General features: G+C 44.3%; 1 protein-coding gene across 5 annotated transcripts in view; it reads left to right on the plus strand.

The window, feature by feature from the left end:
• The window catches only part of REXO5 (RNA exonuclease 5), a 407,232-nt gene that overhangs the window by 117,852 nt on the left and 277,319 nt on the right, over positions 1-12,061 (plus strand). For all 5 annotated transcript variants that reach the window (XM_085629097.1, XM_085629095.1, XM_085629094.1 and 2 more), the window contains exons 5-6: positions 7,498-7,612; positions 8,379-8,534. In XM_085629097.1, the coding sequence (XP_085485223.1) occupies positions 7,498-7,612; positions 8,379-8,534 (271 nt within the window). The remainder of the gene's footprint in view (positions 1-7,497; positions 7,613-8,378; positions 8,535-12,061) is intronic.

The following is a 12,061-nucleotide window of genomic DNA, read 5'->3' on the forward strand; positions in this document are numbered from 1 at the left end:
GCTCCATACCTTAGAATGAGAGAGGTTGGAATCTCTTTTCTGGACTCGATAGTCTAACCCCCCGCAAGGGAAGTCAGAGCACTGGAGCTGGATTCTCTGCGAGGAGGATGGCAGCGTCAGGTCAGTGCATCAGGCTGGAACTCGATCTCCTTCCGGACTTGCCGTGGCGAACCCCGTAGTCTGGGTTGGATCGAATCCTCCGGGAACCGCAATTTGCCAGGGCAAGTGCTGGTACATTTATACCTTGAAGCTGTCTAGGAATGCCAGTATTGACGTAAAAGTGGGGCAGAGGAACGTCATGAATGAACCCCTAAGGAATAGATATTCATGCATACTTAATGAGTTCTTGGAGAAATCAATATTCAAGCTGAGGGAAATTCCTAAAGGCTTATGGGTCTGGTTTTCCAAGAATTCGTTGTGACGTGGATGGACGGATGTAGGTGGCCATGCCTGTATTTGGTTTGTACGGACAAAGTCTAAATAAGGGCCGGATTTCTATGTCCAAATAAGGGCAATGTGAATTGAACCTATATAAGGGCATAAATCGGGAAACCTATATATGGAATCTAAATCTGCACACATCAAGGGAGCAAGGCTGCAGTTAGTTTGTCATCAGATTTGGGACAAGTGCAAACCACGAAGCATCCTAGTTTACAGCACTAACTTCACATCCAAATGTACGTGTGTTTTGCCTGCACACCCCATCATCTGCTGATGCCCATATGCAGAGGTCTGACTTTCAGGGAGTACTTTACTGTGGCAGTGCCCATCACTAGTTCATGATGGTCCTCCTTTTAGCCAGGACCATCACAATGTCAATGAATTTGGATCTATCTGTCTAAGCCTTTTCATCACCCTATCAGACAGTTTGTGCTTGCTTAGGTTCAGCCGGTCAGGCTGGAGACCTGTGTGGACACGCCTTTCCCAAAGGGTTGGATCTCAGGACATGCACACACAATGTGTAAAAAGAACTACTGTCCACCCTCCATTTCGGACATGTGTGATATCCATGGAAACATGCTGTATAGGCATGCAAGGGTTAAGTTAGTGTGGTTGAAATAAATAACTTGATATCTCCTATCTCTGGAAACCGTGGTCGTGTGTTACAGACCCATGAACCTCTCGGCAGTCTGAGGTTGCTTTTTTGTTTATCCCTGGGCTCTTTGAAAGAAGTGTGGGATCTGCTCCAGATTACCCAGTGGCTGCACTTTTCAAACAGATCAGCCAAGGGACAGAGGGTTTCATGGCAGTGCTGGTTTGCACAGAACCTCACTGCCATGGTCTTGTGTGTTTGGAAATACTGCCTAACCTTTATTGGAAAGGGCTACAGACCTAACTTTCAGGAACTCTTTGGGATCTGATATCTCTAGCCTGTCATCTTCAGGGATTGAATTTGAGCCTTTCCAGTCATTGAACTGAAAAGTGTTGTGATGTCTTGTCCCCTTTTATCTAACTTCCTTCATCTTATAAACGCTCCGATTCACTTCTTGGAATAGCTGCCCCACCCAAGCTCAAACACATTTAATTAATCAATATGTGCAGATGTATATCTCCTTAGTATGCTGTGTGTTGTCATCAGAACCATGTAATGGAGCCCTAAGGAGCATTATGCCCCCTCGTGACCTCACAATATGGAGTTCTTGGTGAGCATGACATCTCAGTGCATCCATCAAAGACTGAAGACCTCCTTCAGTGTCATAGAGGAGTGGGTGAAGCTGTACTTCTTGACTAAATCCGTTTGAGATAGAGGAATACCTGATCAGAAGACAGGCCGATCTAGGGGAGAGGCAGAGGAGACTCCCAAGCAAGGTTAGTTTAAAGGACGCTACTAGACAGAGTCCATGGGATTCACGCTGGGCTCCTTTCTGCGCCTGGACAGACGTGTAACTGGAGTGTCAAAGGTGAACAAGTATTCTAAGGGCCTTTGCCTACAGCAAAAAAGGGGGCGAGGTTCCTGTTCGCAGATTCAAGGGTTTACCCACCTGGATTATTGACAGGAGGCCCCATTTCCAGCTTTTAAAAAAAATATATTTTAGGAAAGGAGTAAGCCCATTTCAGTAATCCTAATTTATCAACGCAACTATGCAAAAATATAAACTGTTCCCTCGCTCGTGCATTCCACGGGGGTTCCGCTAACATTTTAGTCAGGCGTTCTCTTCCTACAGTATAATTTTTTTCAGTGTCTGAACATTGTAAGAGCTGTACCCCCGAAATTTGCAAAAACTATTTCCATTAATTGTTCCTGTCTCCATGGCCTCACTGCATTTTACCCCAGAAACGTCTCCTGCCATCCTGCACCTGGTCAGGCTTTGAGAGTAATTTTAAATCCATGCAGTACCTTCCGTAACACCCAGCTAAGGACCACAAACATCCGTGGTTGGGACAGTATACTGGGTTTACTCTGGAAAATGTAAATAACTCCAGGGAGCCAGAAGGGCCAGAGATCGGGGAGCGTACTAGAGTTGTATTTTGTATACGTTGTACAGAAAAAAGGCAGGGCGTGTTAATTCCTTCCCGAGAGCTGTTGCTATAATACGGACATTTTAGGTAGCAGTCTTAAGTATTATTACACCGAGGTGCCAAATTGCACAAAATGCCTTAAAGAATGGCACTACTGCAGAGGGAGCGCTGTATGACAAGATGTCATTTTGCCTGATACTTAAAAAATCATTGCTCTGAATCTGATCGTCCCTAAAGGTGCTCCATCCATAGATGCATTTTCCCCAAAACCTCAGAGATCTCTGCATTCAGGAGAGAGGCCCCCACCTAACTCTTCCTTATCATGACGCCCTTAGAATTACCTATGTCGTTTTTCACCTTTGACGTACTGCTGTTCCCTGCCCCTTTTTGTCACAGTCACCCCCAGATTGGTTGGTATTGGGCACTTCTCTTGTTCCCGCCTAATAAATGAGCGCAGACACAGCGCCACCTGCAGGGTTGCAGAATCCGTTATGTGGCAGCTGTGGGTGGACGTGAAAATAAAGCCCCTCTTTTTCCGACCCCACTTCCTCCACTCTGCTGATTGCTTTTTCTGCTCTTCGACATGGCCCGCCACCTGGGATGAATTGATTAAATTATGTCGTGCACACCCTTTGTTATGTGGAAATTGAAAATGATCAACTACAACCAAACCCGTGTTTTTTGCCAAAGTTATCAATCGTTCGCGTGCTGGTCAGGGAAGATCTACTTCCGTTCAGTAGCCCGCAGCATGGGCGAGTTCTCAGAAATAATGCTGCCAGAGGGTGCATGCTCTCGGTCTCTCTAGTTTCAGCACATTAGAGCACCAACCCTAAAACGCCATACTGAGAACCTGTGCCAGGCTTTCCTCAAGCAGCACGTTCTAAGTTAGGTGTGTGAACCTGTCGTTCGCCAATCAGCCGGAGTCTCCTAAATACGTACTTTTTATGAAGTACGAGGCGCCCTGAAGTGTGTGATCGTCCTGCTCGCCTATCTCCAGTCTTCTGTTCGTGATACATGGCAGTAACTCTACCCTCATACGGTACCTGTATGTGGTACTGGAAGTTCGGTATTCACTACTGCTTGAGTGATGGCAAAGGCACGCGTTTGATCCTCAAATGAGCCCTTGAACTACTATTCCCTCCGGGCTTAGGGCGCCAATCACCCCCGTTCTAATTTGCATACCGAGAAGTACATGAATGATACTGTATAATTATTAATCGTGACCGCATAGTTGAGTCATTTGTTTTCCTAGTTTCTTCTGGTGGGGCAATGCGTGGGTTGTAAGAGATTAAAAGTACCTTTAGTAGTAGCAGATTCAAGCATACCTTCCTGTGGTGTACCCCCTGTAGGAGAGGAAAAGGGGCTAGGGACCTGAAAACCCAAGTAGCCCAGAAGCAACAAAGAGAAATGGAGGAATTCTCAAAATTCTTTCAAAAGAGAGTTGTTGTGATATTTTATGGACATGTTGGCCATGTTGGCTCATACTGAGCATATAAAGTAGAAAGGCATACATTTTTTAGAGGGTAAATTAAGAAGTCATTTCGAACCTGTTGATTATAGGTCCCTACTGAAAAATCTGAGGGTCCAATAACGAGTAGTATCACAATTAGGATAGAACGCCTTTTAAAAGATTTAAGGTAGCAAAGTCTTCCTTTACTCGCCTTAAGAGTCACCACACAAGACTGCTGTCAGGTCCAAAGTAGGCTGGCTCATTGGATAAAGATAAGGAGGTTATTGAATGCTGTCAACTGAAACCAAGTCTAAGTAATAGGCATTTGGTAAAAATTGCATCTGAGAAACCATTGGCTAAATGGTTAATTCCACTTTTTAGAGTGGTTGCTGGCGGTGAGCAGGGTAAGCAATGTTTGAGATTTTGCCGTCTCGGTCAGCGGTACCCTTAACTGAACATGATTTAGACGGGAAACAGCCATCACATCGCATGCATTAGAACGCATGCGATTACAACGCTGTCATTACAACAACTGCGTGGTTACATCGCAGTACCATTACAACGCAAGTCGTTACATCGACTTGCTGTAGGGGGCGTGCTAACCTAAGGAATGGTATAATTTACAATTACAACACCTTCCCTACTATTGCGCACACTGGAGTAGGAATAGTGAATTATGTTATTCCTAAGTCCAGCGTGCCCCCTACAGCAAGACGATGCAATGACTTGCGTTGTAATGGTACTGCGATGTAACAATGCAGTTGTTGTAACAACTGCGTTGTAATTGCATACGTTGTAAACGGATGCGATGTAAAGGCCTATATTCAATTTAGACTCAAACGACTTTAGACCTGGGCGCTATGGAGATCTAATTGGAAATAGTCTGAGTCCAATAATTCTCTCAGGCCCCCCTTTTTAAAGGGGTGAGGTGGGCAGTGTACATAGGGAATTAAAAGGCTGCGATCAGGATGAGGAGGGTGGAGACGAAAAAAAGAATGCAAAGCCAGGATGATAGCACTAGTGTTCTGTGACAAATCCTTACAACCATACTTAACATTATTGCTTCCAAAAAGAAACGTGGAAAAAAGTCTGAGAATTCTGAAGTAAGCTAGAGAAAACTGATAGATACTCCAAAAGATTTATGGTTCTAAATGCAAAGGTAGAGGCTCTGGAGAATTACTGTCAGTAGAGGAAACATGAAACTGAGATTGTGTTAAGGAAACTCCAAAGATAAAAATATGCATCAAGAAAAATGCATCAGGAAGTCAGATCTACAGTTTGTGTGGATCCCAAAGTGAGTGCGAGGTAGCACACTGATGACGATTTTCTTAACCTGTTTCATTATAGAGAGAATCCTCCCAGAACCATGTGGGATTCAGAAAGACTGTACTATTGCTAGCGCCTTTAGCGTGTCTTTTCACACCTTTGTGCAAGCTGAAACCATTATTGTTTGTTATAAACTTGAAAGTCCAATAACAGATCCTAGAGAAGGCACCAACAAAATGTCTGCCTCCCTTCATGGCTTTCTTAGGATCTTTTGTGATTTCTCAGTTGAACATGCACAATGCGGTAAGGGCCAAAGATCACTTATCTCTGAACTCCCGAATACCGGTGCATAGGTATAGATTGTACAACAATCCAAATTAAAAGGTCTTTGGCACAGTGGCTTAAGATATTTGATATATTTGAAAAAGTGCAAGGATTTCTTACCGAAATTCACAAAAGGAAGTACATTTGCTAAATTATATTTGATGGAACCATGAGTGGATAAGAACGATAGCCTAGTGAAAGAGGTGACCATGACACATAAGTAGGGAATAAAGTTGAAGACGGGCTGGGGTGTGGTCGCGTGAGCCACCAAGGCCATCTTTCTCACAAGTGAATGATGCATATGCATTATCCTGACCACCAGAGTTGGGCTGCGGGAACCTATGGACCCGGTCCAGTATGGGGATAAGAGGTGAATGTGGAGGATAACACAGAGAAGGGGCAATATAATTACAATGGAAGTTTGGTAGTAAGGTGGTTAATATTATTCTGTGGAATAATACGTATGAATTTTATTTAGGACTGGTAGTGAAAATTAATTTTAAAATAATGTCCGTGATCTCCAGAATAAGACATGAAAACTGTGCGTCCACGACCTGGCTCTGAGAGACTTGTGCTGTTATAATTATGATGCAAGAAACCCACTGTTGACCAACAATGGAAAAATGATTGAAACTTGGAGATGGGTTCAGGAAGTACATCATTCAAATGCTTCTCCCCTAGTAAGATTGGTGGCTTGCTTAGTAAAGAGCATCAAGTGTGTGGGCATAACCAGAGTGACCGACAAAAAGCCCGGTAGCTGGATAATTCTACACATTATGTTTGAGGGACAGGATTCTATGGTAGTTAGTTTCTTTGGACCCATAATTGATGAGCCACATCCTGTGAGAGGAATTGTTGCTGGAGTTGAAGATGTTCCAAGCCACAGTAGTTATGGGAGACAATTATAAGGGGACACTTAACTAATGACTGAATGTGTAAAGCCTTTTACAATCAAAGGGAAACAGGTATAGCTTTGTATTATTATTAAGGGGAAGGTGTGTTATGTCCTCGTTGGTGCATCATGTCCATGGTCTCGCACTCGTGTCCCTTTGCTTCTCGAGTCGTGATGGAATGAGAATGTGTTTTCTGATTCCATAGCTGTCAAGCAGGACAGGGTGGGAGACATGGCGGGTGTGGGTGTGCAATGCCATCGTTGATTGACTGCTGTTAAGGTTACTTTAATAAAGGAGTTTCTTTTCTCTTACCTGCCCAGTATCTCCTTTATAACAGTCTCCCAGCAGTAGCAAGTGCCCAGCTAGACTACGCCCTGCCTGGGGCGTGTTACCTCCATTCACTGCCTTGGCGCTGACCTGGGCCCCAGGTCACCATGAGCCAGAGCTAGGGGGCCAGAGCTGCACTCTTACCCATGGCCTGGAGGACCCACACAGGCCTCTCCTTCAGAAGCACAATGTAGTGGGAGCCTCTCTTCGCTCCTAGCTGTGCCGTAGTACTGGCAGGGATTCCCCGGCTGCCTCCCAAAGAGTTGAGAGAGGCTCATCGCCGGATGTCAGAAGATTGGACAGAATGATTGAGTCTCAAGCCAGGAGCGCTCTACTCAAGCGTCCACCATGATGACCATCCTAGTGGACGCTAGGATCCAAGGATAAAAAATTGTAGAATGTGTTTAATACTGACTTTTTCCCCCCAAAGGTACGAAAGACAAATGAATAAACCACAAAGTAATCTCTTCAGTCATAAGTTTGTTTTCTGAATAGATTACAAATATTTTTGGGGCATAAGCTGGCTTTGGCCAGACTTAACAGTGACTCAATTCAAAGCAGTTCCAAAAGGAGCTTGGAATTTGACAGTGTAATTCTTCACAGTTAGCAATGACAGCTATTATAGCTTCACATGGGACAGTATAAACGTTTTATGCCTTAATTGTGGCTGCAGGAACACTAGAAAATGTAATTGCTGTAAAGGTTAATCACTTTCATGTGCTGGGTATTGCCGTTCATGTTTATTAAAAAAAAATGTTCTTTTCTCTTCATTGCTAGAGATTCAGTTTACCACCACCGAGCTCAAATGTTGTGTCTTCACTGATGGGAATAAGCCAGATTGTCACTGCGGACAGTAGGGGGAAAGAGATAAGCGCAAAGGATGCCCCCTCAAGTGAGTATGGTTTGCTGTATCTTATACCTTAGCTGCTTTAGAGATGAACCTTTACATTTAGAATGACTTGGATTCCTGGAAGGAGAAACTTGTAATAGTCATGATTTTTATTGTCAATATATTTTTTTAGCCGATATCCTGAAAAAGCATTTCGATTGAAGCTCAAATTTACAGGTAGAGTTCCTCAGCGAGGTTCTTTCCAGACACCCCTTTCATATCCACTTGTATTCTGTCCCATAATCTGGGGCGGACGTCTCCTGGTCAGCACCGGTATGGGGCATGTCCTGTAGACGGGGTACATGTTTTGAAAACATTGTGCAAGTGTAGTAGCTGGTGGTATGAATCTCCTGTCAATCACCATTTATTGACATGTTTCACCCTCAAGTGTTAAAATAAAAAATCCGCGATGGACCATGTGAGTCGCAGGTTATGGTGACACCGCTTTCTGCGAATTCATTGCGAGTCTAAAGATATGTGATGTCACTTCTTCGACCCTACTGTGTTTAGCGAAATGACACCCTGTGGTTTGCCTCTCTCCAGGTTTTTATTACTATAGCCAATTAATCAGAAATCTGTCTTGAGTGATCATTGAAATCACAAATTCTCGAGTAGGAAGTGAGGTCACTAGCAGTCCCTATGCCTCCAGTGCATGCTGCTGCTATGAATACAGGTCTTCCCTCTACTTCATAATGATGTATGTTCCAATAGCACAAGCAGCACTAAAGACCAGGCATGCTGATGGAAATATGTTCCCCTTTCCTTTCAGGTGTGTCTGCGTTGGATGAGAATACTCCTGTAACTTCAAGCGGTGTGGATCAACAGATAAATCCCATTATTCAGAAATATGGAAATAAAAGACACGATCCAACCAAATATCTTCTATCCGCAGAAGAAATGTTTAAGTACAACTTTCCTTTTCTGGGTGAGTCAAAAATAATTGTTTCGGGGATGAGTACCTCATCAGGTGGTAAGGTGGACATGCCAAACTTTCGCCCTATCTCTTTACTCCCCCTTCCAGCCAAAGCCTTTCAGAGACTGATTCCTTCTCAACTATCACTCTACTTGGAAGAGAACATTCTACTGGATGTTTTCCAATCGGGGTTCAGAGTCAGCCATGGTATTAAAACTGCATTGTTGGCTGTGTCAGATAACGTCAGGTCAACATTGGATGAGGGCAGATCTGCGGTCCTTATGCTCCTTGACCTTTCAGCAGCCTTTGACACTGTTTTGCAGGCCATCTTAATTAAAACTACGGCATGAGACCAGCCTATTCTCTAAAAGCCTTAAATGGTTCCAGTCTTTTCTGTCAGGCAGAACATGGTCTACTCATCTTTCCCCGTTCAAGTTAGATTCTGCATCTGTTACCTGTAGCCTCCCTCATGTATTATTTCTGAGCCGACTCTCTTTAATATTTACATGGCCCCATTGCCAACCATTGTAAAAAGCCAATGGCTTTTACATTGTATCCTACGCAGACAATGCACAATTACTTGTTTCGACTGCAGAAAACGCTGAGGCTACAAGATGCTGCCTTGTGCATTGTTTGGCGTTGATGGCTTCGTGGATGCTGGGCCACCGCTTAAAGCTGTACGGGTAGAACACCGAGGTGATACTGTTCTGGAAGGCTGTTTCTGGTTGGGGGTAACAACTGGTGTCCCAGTACTCCTGGCCCTCCTCCTGCTCCCAAAAAAGGTTCCAGGAACCTTGGAGTTATAGTTGACAATATGATCTCTGTGAAAGATCAGGTCACCGCTGTTTCCGAGACCTGCAATGGTATCCTGCTTCCATTCTGCAGGATCTTTAGCTGGCTGTCGATACCGTGCCATAAAATCACTATCAAGGCACTTCTCAGCACCAGCCTGAATTAGGGAATGCCCCTCTGTGTGGGCATGGCAGACTATCTCATCTTACGCCTGCAAATCTTCCAGAACATGGCCGCTCGCATGATCTACAATCTATCAAGCAGGTCTCCCTCTTCCCCCCACTTTAAAGTCCTTGCACATGACTGCTTCTCCGCAAGCGTGCTATTTTTAAATTGCTTTGCCATGTCCGTCATTTTGGGGTTATCAAAATATAGGGGGAAATAGAGGTAAAAGGGTAGGTTCACCCTCCAAATGTACATCTACGTAAACAACCTGAGATCTCAGGTAAAAGAATACAATTTTTTGGCCCACTAGTTAATTATTTTAATACTCGCAATACCCCACTCCACTCTACTTTCCTGCACTTCACATAATTGTTACTACAGTGCTCCCACGTAATCCGCAAGTCGCAGCACGCCTCAGTCCGTAGAGGACTGGGAGGACCCCAATGACGAAGCATGTCACCGTGGGGAAACCCTGGTGAGTGAGGGGACTCAAGAAATAAAAATAATTTTCTTCCTTTTCTGGTGATTTTCAGAACCCAAATTGAGTTCAGACACCCCAAGTATTTGGAGCTACGTCATTTTGGGGTTGCCAGGGGTAGCAGCTGTGACCCCTGGCATGCCCCTTGCGACCCCTTGGCACTGCCTTTGCGACCCCGAGCCTCAGTGGTGGCAACATCAGTGCCAGGAACACAGTCAGCTTGTCCTTATGGACTTCGGTTGTGGCTTGATTCCTAATCGTGAATCATATTACATTTTTCACTATTAGTATATTAAAAATAGAGTACAAATTGCTGGAAAATGACCTTCTCTGGCAGCTGTGGTGAGTAAAACATGCTTTTAAATGTATGCTGTGTGCTTGCTTGCGGGTGAGCGTGTGTTTACATGAGAGAGAGTGTGAATGTGCATTTGATTCTACACGCGGACTGCAGACGCGGTGAATACCCTGGGCTAGACTGTTTCGTTGGATATACAACCACGAGCAAGTGAGCCCACCGTATAGGACGCGGGTATTGACTGACACCCTTTGCGTACGGTTACTACATGATCGGAGAACGAGCCCGATGTGAAATAAGTCCAAGTGTTGTTTTAGGTTCTGATAATGCACAGCTTTATCTGGAGGCCAAGAGCTTGGGGAAGTGCCCCAAATTGACATCGACTTGCTGGTATATATATATATATATATATACATATATATAAGGACTTAATCCATAAGATACGACTAATTTTTTCGTGATCATCATATCATGGTATTGAGATTCGTAAGAACATACCCCAACTGAGTGCAGCTGCACCGGCAAATATAGGATTCGGCCCTTTAAAAGTTGAGGAGAAAAAAAGTATTGTCCTGAAGGAGGTGTTTATTGGCAATATACCATCGAAACACGTCGACGCTTATATGTGGGGTTAAATTTGGCGAAGTCAGCAAACAGTTACAGACAGGGAATTCAGACCTATGCTTGATGCTGCCTATATAAATGTCCAAATTAACGTTTTAAAAGACATAGTGCATTGTCTTTTTTCTGTAGTATCCTTTTTTAGGTCTCGCTGGCGTTGCAGCGCAAAGCGCTGCCGCCAACGAGTACTATTGTTGCCTAGTTGCCTCCCAAGGGAGACAGACCGGGGCACGCGCAGCGATCGGGGTCTGTGGACGCGCAGACGCACACACAGACACACGCGCGCGCACACACCCCGCCGCTGCCGACCCCGGCTGCCTAACGCGCGCGCACACACCTCGTTGCTGACTTGCTCCACGGAGACGGCTTGTCTAAAAATGTATTCGCTTTGCTTATCTTTGGGGAATACAGTCTTCCAGTTGAAGTGAAACAAGAACGAATTCCACGCACGCTCCACCCAACTGAAGGTTTTAAATGATATTATTGCATGTTTTTCGATAAATATATTGTATTTTTCTGTACCGCATGCCATACAAACGCCGGTATGCTGATTTGAAGGGCAACAGCCAAAACTCAGAGAAAGGCGCTCTCAAGGGGCGCGGCGGCTTAGTTTCTCATTCTAGAGCTATTTTTAGACGTGAAATAGGCATGTTATGCGACACTGAAACACCGACCCGGGCTTGCTACAGAGCAGCTGAGAATGGATCTGTACTGTACCACTACGGCTACAATTAAGGAAAATGAACGTTACTTGGCAATATATACATTTTTAAAAGTCTTTTAGAAGGTTATTGTGTAGCTCTGTGTGTATGGTAGCAAGGAGCGCTTCGTGGGTGCGATTATAAGACATAGGTCTAAGAGTATCTGTGATATATTGAAGTCTCAGGGGCCCCTCGCCATGTTATCCAGTGGGTCCCCATTATTTTGAGTTACACCACTGTATATACATAGTGGAGCCGCACAAAGGTATTGATAATGCCTTAATGTAAAGTGCTGTGGTACCCATGGCTTTAAAAACGTGATCAAAGCATGAAGTAATTGTGCTCCTGGTCTGATTATTTTCCCTGTGCTATTTTAATATTTTATTATTTTTCTTGCTTTTCTTTAAAGCTTCTTTGGTATTTAAAATGAAATCTGTCACTTCCACAACGTGAATAACTTGAAACACATAGGATCTCATTGGGAGTG

This window comes from Triturus cristatus, chromosome 10, assembly GCF_964204655.1.
Source record: "Triturus cristatus chromosome 10, aTriCri1.1, whole genome shotgun sequence".
NCBI classification, from domain to species: Eukaryota; Metazoa; Chordata; class Amphibia; order Caudata; family Salamandridae; genus Triturus; species Triturus cristatus.